This window comes from Pygocentrus nattereri, chromosome 28, assembly GCF_015220715.1.
Source record: "Pygocentrus nattereri isolate fPygNat1 chromosome 28, fPygNat1.pri, whole genome shotgun sequence".
NCBI classification, from domain to species: Eukaryota; Metazoa; Chordata; class Actinopteri; order Characiformes; family Serrasalmidae; genus Pygocentrus; species Pygocentrus nattereri.
In genome coordinates, this window is record NC_051238.1 from 18,831,902 (window position 1) to 18,854,429 (window position 22,528).

Here is a 22,528-nt window from a genome sequence, read left to right on the forward strand (position 1 = left end):
TTTCTTATCAACTTACAAAGAATGGTTCTCTACAGCAGTTTTGAGATGATTACCTTAATTCATTTTAGTTGCACTTTAGCTGTAGCAAACAAACTGTATGTTAGAAATATACATATCATTATAGCAGTCTCTATGAATTCAACCACAAAATGAATGGTGTTTCTTCCAGTCATAAAACTAACCCTAACATCTGACAGTTACAGGATTGAATATCAGCAGTATCAGAGAGCTTGGCCATGAACAGTGTGTCCGGCCAATAATCTGATAGACAGGCTAGTTGTGTTCAGCTGGAGCATAAACATTCACTTTTCATATCTGAAGATGTCTCTTGGGGAATGGGAATGGAAATGGGGAATGGAAAATGTGAACAGTAGACGTTTGCAATGCTTTGCCAAATCTAGACACATACAAAAGTGTACTGAGAATAAGCTTTTTGTCCCTTGCTACATCCTGGAAGGCCCCATCTGTAGACTGGCATAAGGACAAAAAATCTGGTACCATAACATGAATGATGAGGCTAATGGAGACAAAATGTACCCAGGCCAGTGACGATCTTCTCATTCTTATCCTTTTCAACACACCTGAGCCAGGCAGCTCAGGGTTGTAAAAGACAGGCTACCATGTCTTGGTGTATTGGACAGGTCCTTGCTAGAACTTTTTGATCTACAGTATATGGGTTATGATTAGAACCTAAAAGCCATACATACCAGAAACAGTTTTCTTGTTGTTTTTTATTTATTATTTTTTAAATTTTATTTTATGTCAATGTACATTTAAGCCAAATTATATTTTCTACATTTTTCTACATTGTTTTGTGGACATAATGCCATTGGTAGATCTTCTGACTTTGGTCATAATGGTGTGCAAGGTTGATACATAAACATTTATAAAATGCACATGGATGACATGTAAACATTTATAAAAGTTCTTACAGACAACTAGATACCTGGGCAGTATCACATTATGCACACATTACATCTTGGCCTTGCACTGAGCTGTTCAGTTGGTCCATATCTAAAGTGACTGTAGTGCAGTTTTAATAATGATTTCATGTTTGAATGTTTGAAAATTAACTGCTGTTAGTTATGATATTTTAACCACTAAGAGCCTGAAAATATGGAGAACCAGAGGGTTTGTGGGGTCATATCTGCTGCTATTTTTGTAGATGATGAGTAGAACCCTGTACTGTGAAAAAAAACACACTTTCCACAAATATGACTGTGCCTAGATAAAACATTCACCACAGCTACAGCTTTCTTCATGTCATAAAATTGTGTAGCACAAATAATAGTGCCACAATAGTAAATAAAATTTCAACACAACTAAAACACTTATAATACTTGCTTGCTCACCTACAACGATGAAAATCCAGGTCACTTCCAGTTTTGTAAATCATACACACTTCCATCAAAGTATATGCCATGGCAATGTATAGCTAATGTGAAAAAGATTTTAAAATGTTGATTTTTTATCGGTAATAATGTGTCTTTGGTGTCCTAATTTTGAAGTATTCAGTTTTTGGCTTGGAACTTAATTAGAATTTGAATGGTATCTTATTCAAGCATACCAGTGTTATGTTGTGGTTCCTCCCCATTCATAGAAGACTCAAGCAAAGGGCGAATAACCTGTTCAGACATGCTGTGACGGTTGATTTCTGGTCTGTTTGAAAGGCCGTGTAATTTCCCCTGCCAGTGCTGAGACAGATGCACTTAGAGAATCAATAGAAGTCTGGGTAGCAGCAGCGGTGGCAGCTGTGGCCTTGTCAGAAAATGAACAGCGATTAAGGGCACTGACTCCATGACCAGACCTCTGGGTGCCATGCTATCATTAGACGTGTCATTGCCAAATTTACTGATACATGCTAAGGAAGTTCTGTCAGTCAAAACATTAATTCTGCCCTACAAATGCAATCATCAGTAAGTACGCTAACAGTGAAACTAAGGATGTTCTGTTGTCCAGCCAAATGTGCTGTAGGTATGTAAGTCACATGTCAGTCATTATCAGTATGACTACAGACAACATATTTGACTGGAAAGCAAAATAACATGGAGGCTATTTTTCTCTGTTTCTTGGCATAGATACTCCCCTGTGCCTTTGCAGGGCAGCACTGTGGGTAGCCACTGGTGAACCATGACTATCACAGCAAGGCCTAGTTTGAGTCATAAATGCCAAAACATGATCAAAAAACAGTGAAAAGATCCAACTCTACAATAATGATAATTACTGCCAGTTCCACTGTGTGATTTCTAATAGTATGTAAGCAGTAAACTATTAAACATTTTTGGCTGTTCTAGACTAAGTATAGTCAATGGTTGTAAAAGACTTTCCTTTATTTTCGATTGAAGCTAGTAACAGATGTTAGTGTATATCACACGTATATTTTACAAACATTTCTTCAGTAAATGAAAGCATGATTGGTTGGTCTAGCATGATTGGTTGAAGGCCTAAGCAATGAGTGAGCCCATTTCGCTTTATCTAGATACCACAGGGAAAAAAAATCCTGATTGAATATTTTTTTTGTTGGGCATTTCAAGATTTTAACCAAACTTTAACAAATATTGCTTTAACCTGATTAATGATTCATACAAAATAAACTAAAAACTACAGTCATGTATTTTTTTTAGCTCCTAGAAATCATGAGGCCTTCTGTGAAGGCCTAGAAGGCCCTGAAGGTTCACTACTGGTGGAATATCTTGAAAACTGATATTTTATGTTGCTTTTTTTATATAATAGTTTCTTCTGTCAAAAGAACTTTGGAATGTAGTGCACTAACGCTGGCGGAGCTTGTAGGATTTTAGGGGATTTGCAGCTCAAATACATTTTCATCTAAACATCTGACACTTCCTTATTAAGGTCTATTATTAGATCTAACTCACTGTAAACATTATACAATATGTCATTGGCCCATATGCTCTGCTTAATTCCAGTTTAAATTGCATTCTTAATTGTGATTTCTGCATTGAAATGAGTTTTCATCTTTTCATCAGCTCCTAATGATTTCACTTTCCTCTTTATAGGCTTAGCAAATATTTGTCCCCCCTTGAAAAAATGAAGAAATGATGAAGCCCTCATGTGTCACAGTCATGCCTCACAGAAAGCTGGTTTTCTCCCATAAATAGCCTGCCTGATTAGCATGTGCATTCGAGCAGCACTGCCGGTTTCAGGCTGCCTCCTTTCTGATGGGAGTGTAATGATGTGGCAGAGCAGTCAGCCACCTCTGAAACGCACCATCAGCAGACACAGCAGCAGCATGAGTTCTGGACGTGCTTCTGGTCCCAAGTGACATCTCTACTTTAATTGCTGCTAATAGGCCTTCACAAGTAGCATGGGTGAACCTCAAGGTCTTTCTCTTGATCACCGCTGTGTTGCACGAGCCTGCTCAGTGTCTGCAGGGGCCAGAGGTCTTCTGGTTTAAATCAGCTCTGCACCAGAGAGCAGGAGTGTATCTCTGTGTACATTCTTATATAAATGCATCTGGGCTACTAGGTGCTGGAGCACTGCTCAGTTGCACAAAGAGAATCTTACACTTATCTCCAGTCTTTCTGTGTAAAATTGTATTGGAATAAAATCACACATTGTAGCAATGTCAATATTTATGTACACTGCAGCTGCAATGTTCTGACTTCTGGTACAATAAAAGTATAATGCTTGACTCATAGTTATTATGAGCATTATGGCTATTAATACCTTTCCAACCTGCAATAAATACCGGCAATAAAGAAAAAGGAATCTATTCTGGTATAAAACTCTGGCTTTACGATAGCTATGTTTGCATGCACAGAATATCCCAACCATATTTTTCATTAGTTTTAGAAGCTGGACCAAATTAAGATATTTACAGAAGTCTGTTTACATGCACACCATAGTCTGATTTACATGATAACGTGAAATGCTCCATTCAATAAGGTAATGCATGTTGATACCAGCCCTTTTTCTTTTATCTAAATGTATCATTAATATCTGTTTCTGGTTAAATGTTTAATATGTGGGAGGGTCTATTTATCCCTCTCTATTAGTGAGAGTCTGTTCACCTTTTGTCTAATTTCGACAGTGTGATATTTTGGGAATTCCTACAAAATGTCTCAAAAAAATCACCTATGAGAGTCACAGCCTGTGACTAGCCCATACTTGCTGTTTAAGTTACATGAAGATTTTCCAAAATTTGCAAAAGTGCACCAGCACTTGTCTAGACTGCCAGTGTGTACTTTATCCTTGTGGGACAGCTAGTCGCAGATGTTCTCACACATTAACTTTCTTTACCAGTATTTCCAAAACAACCTATAAGAACATCACCAACATGCTGAGCTGTGGTATATACAGGTCAGGTCAAATTACATGTGTTTTTGATTTTTGAAGTGAAAACAAGTTAACACATCCTTAGGGGAACAAACTGCACATTTTAGTGTGCAGTTCCTACTTATTTATGAAGTTTAACATATTGGGAACAAAAAAATAAAACAAAACATAAAATGTGACATAACATTTGCACAGGCCTTTTATGCATTGCATTTTGCTTTATTTTTCCAAAATGCTAAAAAAAAATAGTAATTGTGCAGATGTGTGTTCTTTGCAGAGGGTGTGTTAACTAATTTTCAGGTCATCAAAATCAGCAAAACATGTCATTGGACCATGGTCACCCAAACAGTCTTGCACACTGTGCTTTTACACATTTGAGAAATGAAAAATACTTGGACACCAACAGTAAAGCACATGCTGACAAGAACACAAAACCACAAGTGGGGACAGATGGTCAGTTTCTCAATTTAAGTGGTTATAAGTCCAAATCTTTCTCAAGTAATCTCAAGGTTGGGCTGAATTGCTTGTTTTAATTGCACTAAGACTTATGGTACTATGCAAAAGTCAGAGAGCACCTTTCATTACTTAATTTCCAGTCAAAAGAGCCATTAAGAACAAGTTAGGCATTTTTCAATATTGGAAAAAAGTGGAGACATATTTGATAGAAAATTACCCAGAAGCCTCAACAACCCTATTTCCAAAAAAGTTGGGACGCTGTGCAGAATGTAAATAAAAATAGAATGCAATAATATGCAAATCATGTAACCTATACTTTTAAAGGAAACTACTACAAAGACAACAAACTTATAAATATTCTTTAGCTTTCTATTTATAATTGTGTTGTTATGTTATATTGTTAACTCCCCACCATCCCATGTGTAATATAAACCAGTACCTCATGTGCAATACTCCATGTGCATTTCAGCCAAAATATCCTTACAGTGTAAATATCTTAGCTTTTTATTTATTTATTCTTTCTATTCTTTATATTGTTCATTTTTTGTGAGGGATAGAGTTTATATTTTTAATCTTTTTTATTGCTTTTTTAGTATTATATATTGTCTATTTAGTAACAAGTAACAAACCTAGTATCTGTAAAAACTAAAAATCTATGAGATTATCCCCATTGTGGGACTAATAAAGGATTATCTTATCTTGCATGTTGAAATGGAGAAATTTAATTGTTTTTTGAAAAATATATGCCCATTTTGAATCTGATGCCAACAACACATTCCAAAACAGTTGGGACGGGGACATGTTTACTACTGTGTTTCATCAGCTCTTCTTTTAACAACACTCTGTAACTGTTTAGAAACTGAGGAGACACTGCTGTGGTTTTGAAAGTGAAATGTTATTCCATTCTTGTTTGATATAGGATTTCAGCTGCTCAACAGAGTGGGGTCTCTTTAGCCTGGAGAACGCAGTGTTCATGATTTTCAAAAGAATTTCAAATTTTGATTTGTCAGACCATAGGACACTTTCCACTTCCCCTCGGTCCATTTAAAATGAGCTTAGGCCCAGAGAAGGTCTGAGCATTTCTAGATCCTGTTTATATATGATTTCTTTGTATTTTAGAGTTTTAACTTGCATTTGTGGATGCAGCAAAGAAGACAGTGGTTTTCAGAAGTGTTCCTGAGCCCATGCAATGATTTCCATTGCAGAATCATGTCTGGTTTTAATGCAGTGCCATCTAAGGGCCCAAAGATCATGGCCAGCAAGTACTGGTTTTTGGCCTTGCCCCTTGCATACAGAGATTTCTCCAGATTCTCCAAACACTTTAATGATATTATGTACCGTAGATGATGAAAAGCAAAAGTTCCTTGCTGTTTTAGTTGCACTATTTGTCCATGTAGTTTTTCACAGAGTGGTGAACACCTCATCATCTTTATTTCTGAAAGACTCAGCCTCTCTGGGATGCTCATTTTATACCTAATCATGTTACTGACCTGTTGCCAATCAGCCACCAGGTTCTTTTAGCAGTACAACTGTACCAGCCTTTTGTTGTTCCTGTCCGAACTTTATTGGAATGTGTTGTTAGCATCAATTTTTAAATGGGCATATATTTTTCAATACATTTCTCAGTTTCAACATTTGATATTTTGTCTATGTACTATTTTCAATTAAATTTAGGGTAAATTAATGATTTAATTATTTGCACATCATTGCATATTGTTTATATTTATTTTTTGCACAGCATTTTTGGAAATGGGGTTGTAAATACAATAAACATTTTTCTAGTGTCCACTCTTTGCCTTCATTACAGCTTCCATTCTTTTCAAGAGTCTTGCTCTCAGTTGTCCAATGAAATCCGCAGGGAAATTTATCCACATCTCCAAAGTTCAATCTTAGAAGGTGGTTGCATTTCCTGATTCTCACGATCCAAGAAATCTCAAATGTGTTTAGTGATGTTGAGGTCTGAGTTATAGTGGCCAGTTCATTGTTCTTCAGTTCTTCTTGACAGCCACACGTGCTTTCAGACTCATAGTGCTGAGATGTCTTCTCACAGTGGAATGATGGACAGAAACATTTGTGGATTTTTTCAGATCTGAATCAGGAGTGGAGCTTGATTTTCTCCTCTCTCTCAAAGATAATGGCTTTAAGTACTGATTTTCTCATGCTGACACTTTTGGTGATCTACAAGGGCTTGTATGGTTTCTGGCAGTCCTCATTTTTTGTATTTTAATATTTATTACCTCCAGTTTGGGAAACACTCTTATTTTACTTGACTATGCAAGTTGATTCTTATATCTAATCCCCTCAGAACTATCTTCTAAACATGAATAACTTGTACTTAATTAATATTTTTATTGGAAATTAAATAAATGAAGGGTGGTCTCACCACACAGTACTGAAAGTCCATGGTGATTGAACCATGTAATTTACATAATCATATGTTAGACTAGCTGTCTTTAGAGCAAGATGAAACAACTGATATAAATGTAAACATAGTTACTGTGCTTTTATTTGTTTATTTGTTACAGAGACCTGCAAAGACGCCCTTGCAGCCACAGCCAGCTATACCCAGCCTGAAGTGACTACCTTGACCTGAAGCACCAAATGCATCATGATGAAGCCTTCGGACCTCTTTAGGGGTGATTGGGGTCACTCTTTCATCCAGCAGCCACATCCATGCATTAAGTTCCCTTCCCTTAAACAACACATTCATCTGCTAGTAGTATATGTAACGCTTTTGATGGCATAGTCATATACACATCTACTTGTCCTCAATCAACCCAGCATGTCTTTGCATGATCTTGCTCTGTATGTCATACCTTGGACCTGAAGTAACATTGATGTACTTAATAACTAGGGCACATGAGTGTACTGTATGTCGTCTTATCTGAGGTGAATTCTCACAATGCCGTTAACATTGTAAGCATCATTGTGGAAACCTTTGTTCCATATGAGCAATATTTCCTTTAATCTTCAGGAACTTTTAAACTGTTTGTGAGTGGGGAGGTTTTTGAGGTATACAATATCAGAGTTGGATTTTCAGAAGTGAACACAAGCTCATGAGGTGTGCCATAGTGTACTGTAGAACCAATGTCTGATAATCAGTCGAGTCACGTCCTTATATCGAATAAATCTAGTTCTGTAAATCATCACTGTCCTTATGATACCAATTGGATGCTTGGCTTTGTTTAGACTATAGCATAGTAGGCCTGTTTCTGATCAGCATCATACCACAGCTCTGCTACTCTGCTAAAGAGACAGTGGCAGTGTGCAATGGACCTGCAGAACACACTGGAACTAAACAATGTGCTTCTAAGAAGCCTTTCGTCTCTGGGAAACCCTTTTAGACAGCTGCTTTGAAGAGACATTTTCCAAAGACATGATTTTGTTCCCCTTTTTTCGAAGAACCACTTGAAAAGGGGTTATTGTAGAGATTAAAAAAAGATTCTTTGATGCACCTCTGTTAAAGAGACAGAAGCGCTCATATTTTTATGGCTTCAATTGAAAAAAACACCAATCAATTCTTTATAAAAGAGCCCTGCATCACTTGTCTTCGTTTTCTGTGACCATCTGTAATGTCACTGGTTGAAAGGGGACCAAGCACCATTATGGTTATATGTGAGTGACTACCTAAACCCCCTTTATAGGGATACATGCTGTAATCTGCCCCAGTTGTGCCTACAGTCATGTAATAGAGAAAATTGCCCATTGTTCTTGGAGAAGTGAACATATGTCCTTCATATTTGGACACGTGGACAGAGGAATATAGAGTATAATCTGTCAAACAGGCGAGTTGTTCTGGTTTTTTTTTTCAGTATATAGTCTGCCATAGTTGCCTTATGTTTAAGAAGCAAACAGAATGTTAGTTTCATTTAATGTACAAGCCCACTCCTAGACTAGAAAGTACAATTTGTAAATAAAAGCACAGTCATATGTAGCACAGTATGTAAGGTTGTTGCATATATTATACAGTTAGCATAATCTTGCCACAAATGCATTATCTGCTATTACAGTAACTATATGTGAAATTGAGAGAGGTTATTTTTTCTATTGTATTTGTCTTTGACGTTGCTTCCCCCAAAACATCTGCGTGTGTACTTGGGGAGACGTAACACACCAATAAGAGTTTCCTCATGTAAGATTGTATGGTACAGTACAGTAACCGTTAATGAAACTGTATAATGTGTGTCTATGGTGATGCTGTTAATATATCGTATCATGTAGGCATGTGTTTCTATGCACCTCTGCAGGAATACAAATAAATAAAATATTCCCCAAATGCTGAATGCTGTAACATCGCTCTTAATTCATCATTTTCCAAAGTACTCCTGAAGGTTCCTGCTGCTGGAACTGCGGTGACAGTGTGCGTATGTTGGGTATGTTGCTGTGGTTTGGATGTGTGAAAGCAGAGCTTTGCCAAAGCCTCCCTCTGTCTGCCTGCAGACCTCCACAGCCACATGCTAAATGCTAAACGGAGAGGAAAACACATGCGTCTCCATGGTAATCAGGACAGATAAGCTCTTCTAATTATTGTTAAGCTTGCTTGTTCCCTCTGTCTTCCTCTCCTGCCTGTCTCTCCTGTTTACTCTCTCTCTATCTGCACTTCTGAAAAAGAGCTATAGTAATGTTAAAGGACTTTCTACAGGTTTCCTATTGCACTCAAAAATGGTCAGTTCTATACTATAATACACTACAGTGTCCTAAACTAATATTATACACTTCCATAAAGAGCGTATGGTAGAAATATTATGCAAAGATGAAAATATTATAGATAAAATTATCTTATAGAAAAGAATATATTATTTCAATACCTTTAGTTACAGAACATATATGTATTACATTCCATTGCAAGTTGCATTGACTGCATACACCATGCCTTGACTCCATGCTTTTTATTTTTTATATTTTAAAAAATTGTATATGTCCCTTTTTCCCTGGGAACACGAATTTTGGTATCTTTAAAAAGTTTTTAAAGTAAACAGTCAGACATTAATGATTATGTTGTATCTTGGTGGACAAAAATTCAATGGGACAGCACCCTTTCTGGCAACGTCTACACTAGAGAACAGCCTTCACTAGATTTTCAAGAAAGCTGACACATTTAAGTGCAATCCATCCAAAAACCCCTGATGCCAAACTAACTGATAATGTTTTAGCTTATTTCTAACATTTTCTCACCACTGTCTAATGCAATGTCTGTCTTGTCTGTCCCAAATGGAAGTCCATTTCCACCACAGAAAAAATGACATTTTGTAAGTCATAATAATGAGAAAATTTCACATTATTTTGATTGTTTCATGATTATGATGTATTATCTCAGGATTACTATCAAAAAGCCTGAGTAAACTCACTGCATTGTGTGTTAGTACTTAATACTCCCCCTTCTCTATGAACACAGTAATTACCTGTGTGGGTAATTACACTCACCTCTTTCTTATCATTCACCAGCAGCTGTTTGGTGCAATGTGAGCAGTGAAGCAGCAGCATGACTGGACAAAAAAGCTTATGGAAAGTTTAGAGGGAAAATGTTCTCTGCTTTAAGGTGATGAGATGTTTCTCAGTGCTTTTCTCCGTCATCCCCCAGCTCGGTGCTCGGTGTGCCCCCACCCCACCTTTGTTGTCTTTTTTTACCCCACAAAACTGGTTGTCATGGCAATACTGAACATGGTTGCCATGGGGAGAGATGCTCATCTGCTACTCCAGCCGGGTCGCAAACACGGCCAAGTGAATTTTTTTTTAAATAGGAATGAAAGTGGCTAGTTGGGAGCTGAAGATAGAGAGGCCGCTCTGACCGTTCAGTATTTGAGCTCCTTATAACTGGTGTTTGTTATTGTTGAAGTGTTTCAGACTCAAGGCACTGGCAGACATTCAGGTCTGTATCATCTAAAGGAGTATTCACTCCACTGTTCTGACTAAAATGGAATGAAACACTGATCTCAACATTAAAATAAACTTTACTATCAACAGTGCTTTGTCTGGCTGTACAGGCTTTAGAACAGTGTTTAGCAGGGCTAGAAATGAAGTGTCACTTCAGGGCACATTTTAGTGTTTTGTGTTTAGTGCACACACACTTTTAAGTGACAGTTTTCAATATCAAGTAAAATGTTATTCACATTCAATAAATCTAACATCCAGCTTTTAGCATGTAAGATTTCAGGGCCTAAGCTTCTCAGAGCAGGAATGCTTTTCTAGGATCACTCTCTTATGTACCTTATTAGGAACAGATCCTAGATCAGCAATCCTATTGTGTGCTGTATGAATAGGCTACAGGCCAAATAAATACAGGTCCAGAGTTAACAGTACCTTATGGCTTTTCCTAATTAATTTCCATGGAAGAAACACTTTTCCCCAGCACAAACTAAATGTTAGCATGTGCTAACTCAGTTTTCTACATGCTAAAATATTATTCCAACTAGGAAAAGCTGAAATTGAAATTGCTAGAAGTATATTGTACACACTACAGTGTATAGTGCAAGTGTCATGTCATGCTCAAATGATGTAGAAAAGTGAAAATCGCAAAAAATTGATGCTTTACTTTGCACAGCAATGCTATGTTTTTACAGCAATTTGACCTTCAGTTTTGAGTTCATGTCAAATAAAGAGGAGTCTGCTGTTGTTTGACTGGAAATAACTGCCCGGAGGTGTTTCAAAGATGGCTGCAGAGAGAACAGTCTTTCCTACAACGAATTTGGCTCCACCCTCAGATGTGTTGTTTACTACTGACGGCTAGGTTGGATAAAGATTGCAGGACAAAAATACCCAAATTTGGAGTGCCTTATTTTATTAATTTCAAATTAGGCTCGTTTTGTATACATTTAAGAAGCCATATTGTTAGAATAGAGTGGATGTAATTCTTTATGTAAGCTAATGCGAACATGGTGTGAAATTCATCACCGTTTCCAATCTGATTAACTATCAACATATATATCAACAACTCTGTAAACTAGAAACTCAACATTGTATAGCAACGAACTGTGCTAAAATGTTTTATCTGGTTGAATGGGAGTTTTGCCAAGCTTGCCCAGCTATGTAACAGTAGCTATGGAAGAAAGCATTTGTGGGTGGAGCAGAGGCAGGTTGATTATGAGATTGGCTCAGTTACCAATTGATAAACATTGACATGACTGACTGAGAAATCTAATCTCTCTAAATGAGGCATGTAATGCCACAGGACAAAGCCTACAGGTTAGTCTCTTAGCCTGAGCCGATTTATGATGCTAATCAATTACACACACAAACACACACATGCTGCTCTGTGCCCCTGGGCTCTAATGAAAAAAAAAACAAAAAAAAACGAATGTGCCACAAAGGAGTTGTCATGGTAACACTGCTCCGAGACATCTTTCCTTTTTTTCCCCCACCCCATTCTCTTTTCCTCTCGTTTTCCCTCCTCATCTTCCACACATTGGGAATCATGAAAGGGGACACAGACAGTGTTAACAAAGTCAGGTGCTCTTTTTTAAATTAGCTTCTCTTTTTCTCATCCTCTCTTACTGTAACCCCTGTTTTAAAAGAAACAGCCTCCATCATTGCGAGAGTTTGATTTTGTAACGGATGCTGTCTCAGTCATGTGCATAAAGATTTTAATATTGTGAACTCTCTATTCATGGAGGCATCAGCTGTTATAGACCCCTTGATAACTCCACTAAATGAATGACATCTCATATCAGTATCATTTTAATTTCATTTAGAAGAAATCATTTCTGAGAATGGCACATTAAGACAGAACTGAGAAGAATTTTGAAGTTGATTTGTTTTTGTAGTGTCTTTATGTGCCAAGAACTGACACTTATCACATGCAGAGACACTGCAAATGAAGATGATGGGACATTGTGCACTGTAAAAGAAGACAAAGATTAGGGTCAGTATATTTAAGGCAGAATCTCTGCAATTCATGCTTGTTGCTTCAGTATGACCCACTTTTCATGGCCTTTTCAGAGAGTCCTGGGTGACTGTAAGGGCACTTTTGTCTTTTGTGAGCAGCAGATAACATTGTGCCCTATAATGACACTACTTTGAGCTCTGCTATATCAGTGCCACTATACAGTGAGTGTAGACTGCGTACATGTGGCATTTCAGGTCATACATGTATCTATTTCTCATGTTTTATAACCATAATATAAAAATATCTTCACCTATGGGAACTGTAGTGGGTGTATTTCTCACATTTATTTAAAGTGAGAGTTTGGCCAAAAATCAAGTGTACGTAGTCATCAGCCTTACTCAAATGAAGTCGATCAGTTAGGACATGTTTGGTTTCCAAAGGTTTTCTTCTTTAGTTTTGCATCAAGGCTTTTGAGGCTATGAGGCCAATGTAGCTAACAACTAATGGAAGCTGTAGCCACTTGTTTAGCATGATGTAAACTGCATAAGACACTCTTGCAAAATGTGACATAATACTGTGCCTCATTCACCAACCGTTCTTAAGGAAGAAATTATTAAAACTAGCTTATGCAGTTTTCATGATGACTTTGATATTCACCAGTGTTTTCTTATTTGAGACTTTGAGGAAGAACATTTTGTCATGACAACAAATCCAATGCAGAAAACTGAGACCAGAAAAGATCGTTTCCCCTGTTGTGTAACTACATTCCTTACATCTAAAATGAAGCTTTGATAGTTCCTATTACAAATTTGTGTGAAGGCCTTGGATGTGCTGGCGGCTTCCAAGCTGGTAAAGCAGCAGATTTTAATTGGCCTGTTTAAAAGCCTAGTGCATTGTGGGAGGTAGATGATGGAGGGATAATTGGTGCTGACTTTGTTCGGCAGCTTTCAACTCTTGTAATGTGCAGTTTGAATTTGGAATATGACACAGCCAGTGGCCTGAGGGCCATAACGAAATGCTGTATTGATGACTAAAATGAATTCTCTCCTGAACTACATATCTATGTAGAAGTGTTTATGGTTGTTTTAGGGTACTTAAGGGATCGCTACTTGATGATGCAAAATAACACCTCTAAAACCTCCCTTACAGAAAAACATTACATGAAATGGTTTGAATACACTGCTGAGCATCTAAGACATTGTTTTGCAATCTTTAAGGTCATTTTAACATTTTTAAATCCATTAATTCATCCACATTATGAAACAGCAGCTCTAAATGAGCCCAACTATCCTCTGTAAACCAGTTCAAGCTTATTGTAAAACACATTTACACATGAAGTGAGATGTCCAAGAAATATTTCAGGGAGAAGTCATGAGTGTCAGTTGAATTAATGATATATTTACCTTAGATATGCAATCATACAATAGGAAGTAATGGTCAGTGTTCATTTCAGTCAACTCACAGCTGGGTTTTATATTTAGCTGATTAACGTGTGAAATCTCAGGCCTCTCAAGGTGTTTTCGGTATGAAAGAATGCTGGATGTTACAGGTGTGAGGATGCTGTAATTGAAGCTGTAGCCACTTGTTTAGCATGGTGTAAGATGCATAACTCACTCTGGCAAAATCTTGTGCCTCATTCATCAACTTTTCTTAGGAAAGAAATTCTTAAAACTCACTTCTGCAGTTTTTATGAAGATTCTGACATTCACCAGTGTTTTCTTATTTGGGATTTGTTCTTAGGTAAGAACAGAATCTTCACAAACTCAAGAGAACAAAGTTATGAACAGTTCTGCGGTTTAAGAACACGTCACAAATCTGATGTAAACTTTTTCTTGGGACCTTTCTCAAGAACAAATTGAAGAAAAAACTTGGGAAGATATTGGAAAATAAGGCACATTGTTGGTTTAGTTAGTTTAGTACTGAGCTATGTTATACAAACCTAGAGGAGAGTTGAAGAGGCCTTACCATGGTTAAAAAATTAGTTCCAACAATACTTGACTTACAGCCTAATGCACAGCAGTATTAGCACAAATAATGGATTTAAGTTGGCACTGCATTTAAATAACACTGAATTTAAGTAGGCACTGCACTTAAGGTAACATTGAATTTAAGGTGGAACTGCATTTGAGGTAGCACTCAATTTGAGGTAGCAGTTAATTTAAGGTGAATTTACAGTGTCAGTAAATTAATAGTGGAAGTGCATTTAGGGTGGCAGGAGATTTATGGTAGCACTAAATTTAAGGTGGCAGTAAATTAAAGGTATCAATAAATTTACAGTGTTAGTAAATTTAAAGTGGCTGTGAATTAAATGTGGCAGCAAATACAAGGTAGCACTGAATTCAAAGTGGCAATGCATTTAAGGTAGCTATGAATTTAAGAAGGCATTGGATTTAAGGTATCAGTGGCATTAAGGGAGCAGTAGCTGGCTTTATTAAGCCAACTTAAAGTTTGCTCACATACTTTAATTAAACTTTAGTTAAATTTTACTCATTAAACTGAAGACAATTCCTGAGGACCTGTGTCTACAGACAACACATGGCACAACTGCGATTCGGGACTGAATTCCAGAGTTTATTGTCTGTCCTTTGAAAGAAAGCAGTCATTAAAGGTGCAAATGAGATAGAGCAACATGTTTTTACTGCCACGGTACAGAAAAGAGCCAGTGGGAATACTCTGCATTACATACAGAATAACTGTCCACTGAGAGATATGAAATCCCTTTGGATTAATGCATGTAATTCTCCATTTGTACTCATTAATCCTCCCTCCGCACCTCATGTCTTAGCTCTTAGCCTAATTCTGAATAATGTATTTATGTCCCAGTGCCACTCTGCCTTATGTCAGTGTATGTGCACAGAGTGATTTCTTGTGATGCAAAGCATTCCTGTTGACCATAACCAAGTACATTTCTCCTGCTATTCATGAATGCTTGGATGTCAGATGACATATTTGAGTAAATACCACAGATTGCAATCTTAAGATGTTGCAATTCTGGGAAGTTTGAGTAGAAAAATAGTTTAAGACAATACTTTAACAGTATATTGTCTATATCTAGATGTACGGTTAACATTTGGACAGTACAGTTACAATGCCTGAATGGTGTAATGCTAAAAAAATAGAACGTGTTGACAGTAGATCTAATAAAACTATGGTTAAGAGCGTGACTCTTCAGGGCCTGTACATGTGCATTATGAAATGTCATGTACAGATCCAACTGTGTTGTTATTTTTTCTGAGTGCCAGATTTGGCTGAGAAGGCCGCCGGCTGCTGGCATGACAGTGCATGAGCCAATTACATTGGCTGAAGGCCCAGGTGCAACAGGAGAAAGGGGTATAACGGTGGAAAACAAATCTGTGGACAATATGGAAATATCTGTGCAAAGGTCTTCATAAACACTTAAAAATCGAGCAAAGCACCAAATACTGACCCCATTTAGGTGGAAATGGGTGTAGCAGCAGTATGCCATGCACTCTGTGCCAATGTGGAAGAGACAACACTTATATGTCTTACAGACATATAGATTCTGGTGCAGCCAACTTTCTTACTGCTGATCAAAAACCATGTGAAGATTATAAGCTGTTGACACCCAGGGGTCCTAAATGGTTGACAATCCTATGAAACTGAAAGGGTGTGTAATGAGAAAAGGAACTGAGGAAGATTTGCAAATTAAGCAAAGAAGCTGCTAGTGTTTCCAGAGCATTGGACTGACTGCACCAGTCCAGACCTAAATAAATGAAAAGGTGATCTCAGATTTTTTTACAGTACATATGTACAGGGAATTGCATAAATGTGCCAACCTCGTTCTCCTCCTTACAATCATTGTGTTGTACCACAGGGAGAAAGTTAATGAGTTCACGTGTTCCTGGGTAACCCTGTTGGCTGGCATTGCTAGGTAATACCCACACCACGATCCTAGTCTGTTCTGTTATAGAAACATGGTGTAAACTGCTGTCCTCTTTTTATATATCAAAAACATTATATCAAAAACAGTGAAGGCTTCATTCTGATTTGCATTTGCCAGCGCAACTTCAATTTAATGTTATTGAATGTTAATCATCATATATATCAATATATATCCATATATATCATCCATCATCTTCCGCTTCTCCGGGGTTTGGGTCGCGGGGGCAGCATCCTGAGCAATGAAGCCCAGACCTCCCTTTCCCCAGCCACTTCCACTAGCTCCCTGGGAGGGATTCCGAGGCGCTCCCAGGCCAGCTGGGCGATATAGTCACGCCAGCGTGTCCTGGGTCTTCCCCGGGGTCTCCTCCCCGGTGGACTTGCCTGTGACACCTCCCAAGGGAGGCGTCCAGGAGGCATCCTAACAAGATGCCCGAACCACCTCAACTGGCTCCTCTCAACGTGAAGAAGCAGCGGCTCTACTCCGAGTCCCTCCCGGATGACCGAACTTCTCACCCTATCTCTAAGGGAGAGTCCAGCCACCCTGCGGAGGACACTCATTTCGGCCGCTTGTATTCGCGATCTCGTTCTTTCGGTCATTACCCAAAGCTCATGACCATAGGTGAGGGTGGGAACGTAGATCGACCAGTAAATCGAGAGCCTTGCCTTATGGCTCAGCTCTTTCTTTACCAAAACAGACCGGTAAAGAGCCCGCATCACTGCTGACCCAGCACCAATCCGCCTGTCAATCTCCCTATATATATATATATATATATATATATATATATATATATATATATAATTAACTATAAGGTACATTGATAATACAGGATTTCATTTCATATAATTTCGGACCAGTTCTCTTGGTCCAGATTTCATTCTGATTTGCAATTGAAATAACAAATCACTGAATAGCATATCATTTTAACATATACCAGTGAGCCTAAACATTGTGATCACTCACAGATGCTAATAATGTTAAATAGCTTGTGGTGTGTAGGGCGACAACATGTTGAGCACCCAAGGCTCATTGTTGCCTAAAGGTAATGAATGATATTCTGTTTTGTCTGACTCCACAGAAGGGCTACTGTGACACAAGTCACAGAATTTTTTTAATGACGGTTATGGTCACAACACACAATGTATCATATGGGGTGTTGTAGCTAGTGAGGGCACACATGCTAACCCTTCTCTGCTGTTAAAAGCATCTACAAGGCATGTGAGGGAACTGGACTTTGGAGTAAGGGAAGAAGGCCAACTGGTCTGATGAATCCCGTTTTCTTTTACGTCACATGGACTTCTGGTTGTGTGCGTGCCGTGTGCTGAGGGATTGATGGCACCAGGATACACTGTAGGAAGAAGTAAAGCCAGTAGTGAATGGGATGCTCTGGGCAGTGTTCTACTGAGAAACTATGGGCCTCGGCATTCATGTGGATGTCAATACAACATGTGCCACCTACCTAAACATTGCTACGGACCAGGTATACCCCCTCATGGCAATGGTATTCCCTGATGGCAGTGGTCTTTTTCAGCAGGTTAAACTGCACCACCACACTGCACACATTGTTCTGGAATGGTTTGAGGAACATGATGAAGAGCTCAAGGTGTTGCAGTGGCCTCCAATTACCCTGCATTTCTGTGAGATGCTGGAACAAGGAGTCTTATCCGCTGTGGCTTAAAGAAACAATCTACTGCTAACATCTTGGTGCCAGCTACCTCATATTCTACTTGTAGAATCTGTTCCTCGGCAGGTCTGAGCTGTTTGGGTGAATGTTTTTGATGGATTGTTTTGGAGGACCAACAGTAAATTAGACAGGTGGTCAGAAGGTTTTTTCGCATAGGTGGTGCCAAATGAAAAGGACCTCAACCCTATTTGATGCATTCATTGTTGGGAGTTGTATTATTGTCTTTAAAGATGAACTGCGAACCATTAGCAAGATTGACTTACTTGACATACATCAGCTGTTGCTTGACATACATCAGCTGTTAAATGCACTCTAATTGTACTCAATTATGATGCATATGGAAGGACAGGAAACTGAAGGGCTGTTATTATGCATTTCAGTCATCCACTTTCATCAGTACGGTTCAGCAGCATTAATATTAATCACGCTGCACAGCTTTACATGCTACATGATGTCTTTGATCCCCTGACCTGAGGAGTTTATGGTCATGGTAAGAGGTTCAGTGGATGGTGCAGCTAAACTGCACCTCAATCTGTATGCTATATGTGGGAAGCTGCTTTGTTTTTTTCCAGGAATACTTGCGTTAGAGGAGAGAAAAAAGTCCCTGCAATTTTTAAAGTCAATGAGGCAGAGGACGGAGCTGTTTTAATCAGTGGCCACTCCAATCTAATCTCCATCCACACAGCCATGAGAAGTTCCATGGCAACACAGTTAAAGTGCAGTAGCACTTACACACACACACACATGCGGCACACAGACACATACAAGAAACACATACATGTACACAGTACACAGGCTCTATTTAAATGCCATTTTCTGTATAGCATTCATCACTTTACTGCTCCATATGTGAAGTTTTTAATCAAATCAAATCAAATCAAATTTATTTATATAGCGCTTTTTACAACTGATGTTGTCACAAAGCAGCTTTACAAAAATGGGAATCACAGCACAGAGAATCAGACAAAACACTGAACATAATATACAGAATATACAGAACCCCCGTGAGCGCTGAGGCAAGGAAAAACTCCCTCAGAGCTGGAGGAGGAAGAAACCTCGGGAGGACCAAGACTCACATCTAAAGGGGGGACCATCCTACCACTGGTCAGACAACTTATAAGTTAAACATTGAAAAGTCAATTTTACATCCACGCAGTTCTAATATATTCAGGTGTGTATAATCAACAGTGGAAACAATTAGAGTTCATATAGATTTGGATGTGATCTGTAGTGGAGAAGCTGCGTTCCAGAAACTTCCATCAGTCTGGTCAATCAGGGGGACAGGGGGACTTGAGGGTGGGACATCCATCAGTATTGGGCCGGACCGGTGGACAGTCAGTAACTCGGAGGAAGGAAAGATTTAGGAATTAGTTTAGACTGTATTTATGAAGAACAGAAAATGTAAAAAATTATCAGAGTGTGACTAATGACTCCGGCAGGTCTGAATATGACAGCCTAACTAAAGGGAGAGAGCCAGAAGGTAACATAGACACGGAGGCTCCCTGAGACACTGGCATTCACCCACTCCACCGTCCACAAACCTGAGTGACTGCATGTAGTGAGTGACAGCAGCACCAGCATCTCAGTTTACCCACAATTCACTATGTCCATGAACCCCTGGATCTGCAGCCTTATCTAAAGGGAATTAACATTAACTACCAAAAGCTAAACTAAACAAGTAAGTTTTTAGTCTAGACTTAAAGATTGAGACTGTGTCTGAGTCCCGAACATTATCGGGGAGATTATTCCAGAGTTGGGGCGCTTTATAAGAGAAAGCTCTTCCTCCTGCAGAGCTTCTCTGAATTTTGGGAACTACTAGGAAGCCAGCACCCTGTGATCTAAGTAATCGTGGTGGTTCATAATAGGAGATAAGGTCTCTCAGATACTCAGGAGCGAGCCCATGTAGGGCTTTATACGTTAACAGGAGAATTTTATAGTCTATGCGGAATTTGACTGGAAGCCAGTGAAGAGCTGATAGGACTGGACTAATATGGTCAAATTTTCTAGTTTTAGTAAGGACCCTGGCTGCAGCATTTTGAACTAGCTGAAGTTTATTTAAGTTACTGCTAGAACATCCTGACAGTAGCGCATTACAGTAGTCTAGCCTTGACGTAATGAAGGCATGTACTAATTTTTCTGCGTCATGTAAGGATAAAGCATTTCTTAGCTTGGCGATGTTACGGAGATGTAGAAAAGCTGTTTTAGTAACATTAGATATGTGTTTATCAAATGCTAGATCTGAATCTATGATAACGCCAAGATTTTTAGCTGTTGAACCAGGTGTGACTGAGAAGTCGGCCAGATTCAACATTAGGTGTGATAATTTATTTCTAGCAGCTTTAGGGCCTAATAGAAGAACTTCTGTTTTATCACTATTTAATAGAAGAAAGTTGTGTGACATCCATGATTTCACATCTTTTACGCAATCCTCCATTTTCTTTATTCTCTGTTTGTCATCAGGTTTGGCTGATATGAAGAGCTGCGTGTCGTCTGCATAACAATGAAAATTAACATTATGTTTTCTAATAACTTTGCCCAGGGGGAGCATGTATAACGTAAATAATAACGGTCCTAAGATAGAGCCTTGTGGAACTCCATATCTAACCTTTGTATAATTGGAGGGTATATTATTTACCCTCACAAACTGAAAACGATCGGTCAAGTATGATTTGAACCACGATAAGGCAGTTCCAGTTATACCGACCATTTTCTCTAATCTAAGCAGTTTCTCTAATTTAAGCAGTAAAACAATATGATCACTGCACAAAGCACTGTAGGAGAAAGCAATTAATTAAGTCATTTGTACATCATAAGTTGATGAGTATGTTAACAGGAGTCTCATATGTATTACACACACACACACACACACACACAAATATATATATATATATACACATATATAATTACTACCTAAATAGTTTAGCTATATATCGCTACTGTCGGAACAAAATCTCATATCTTCATTTTTCTCCTTTTTTAGAAACAGAGCACAATTTGGCCATTCAAACAAAAATAGTACCTAATGTCACATTAGGTTAAACTGGAATTGTTTCAATGTTCTATAAAGCTTGACCAACACAGCAACAGTTGTTATGAAAGAACACATTTGTGGGCAGAGCTTGGTTAAGTCAATTACACAGACACAATCAAACAAAATACAATTTTTTCACAGTTGTTGAGTTATATGTGTACGACCAAGTTTGATGGCGGAGTGATAGAGGTTTGTTTTTCAGGGTTAGAACTTAGCCTTTTATTTCTAGTGAAGAATAATGCAAAGGCTACAGAATACAAAGACATTTTGGACAATTATGAGCTTCCACCTTTGTGAGAACAGTTTGGGGAAGGCCCTTTCCTGTTCCAGCAGGACTGTGCTCTGTGCATAAAGCAAGGTTCATAAATACATGGTTTGATGAGTTTAGTATGAAAGAATTCCAATTCAGTCAAAGAGCATTTGTAAGGTCAGGCATTAATGTTGGACTAGAAGGCCTGGTCACAATCAATGTTCCAATTCATCCCAAAGGTGTTTGATGGATCTCAACCATCAAACACCTTTGGGATGAATTGGAACGTCGATTGTGACCAGGCCTTCTAGTCCAACATTAATGCCTGACCTTACAAATGCTCTTTGACTGAATTGGCACAGATTCCCACAGAAACAATTCAAAATGTTACGGAAAGCCTTCCCAGAAAAGGGGAGGCTGCTATAGCCACAAAGGGGTGGGGGCAATCCCATATTAATGCCCATGTTTTTGGAAAGGAATGTCCAACAAGCTCATTAGCAAGATATTTTGCAGTCCCCATACTTTTGACTAGGACACATTCACAAGTGTTTGCAATTATGCTTATAGCTATAGACCGTGTACTTTAGCAGATATGCTCTCTATGCTTCAGCACCTCAAAGCTAATTTGGTTGCCATCACTGCCATCCACAAGAGAAAGCTACACCAAGAGTAAGGCTATTAACATAAATGGGTTCAACAGCAAAAGTAACACTAAACTCTCTCTTTGTGCTTTGTCTTGGACATTATAAAATATAGATATTATAATATACACATGTACCACTGTGTATATGGATGAATTAACCACCTGTTTTTGTTTAAACTGAGGAGCTGGTGACTTATGTTCTTAACTGGAACTAGGTTGGTTGGCTAGCTAACAGGCTAAAAGATAGCAAAAAGCTTAAACAACTCCATCATTAATATCACAGGCTTGAATTAATATACTTATGGTCTGATTAACTGTAAAATGGCAGTATAAAAGTCTAGAAAATGTAATTTGAATGGAATACATGCTTAAAATGTTTGTTTTTCAATCAGAAGTCATATCAAACCAAGGCTGAATCCCAAATGGCTCCTTACTCCCTAAATAG

At 38.4% G+C, this 22,528-nt stretch overlaps 1 protein-coding gene across 1 annotated transcript in view; it reads left to right on the forward strand.

Annotated features, from left to right (window-relative positions):
• The window catches only part of kcnc4 (potassium voltage-gated channel, Shaw-related subfamily, member 4), a 35,873-nt gene extending 26,838 nt beyond the window's left edge, over positions 1–9,035 (forward strand). Inside the window, exon 4 of the mRNA XM_017722024.2 lies at positions 7,278–9,035. Coding sequence (XP_017577513.1) covers positions 7,278–7,345 — 68 coding nt within the window. The 3' untranslated portion in view covers positions 7,346–9,035. The remainder of the gene's footprint in view (positions 1–7,277) is intronic.
• The last annotated feature ends 13,493 nt before the right edge of the window (positions 9,036–22,528 follow it).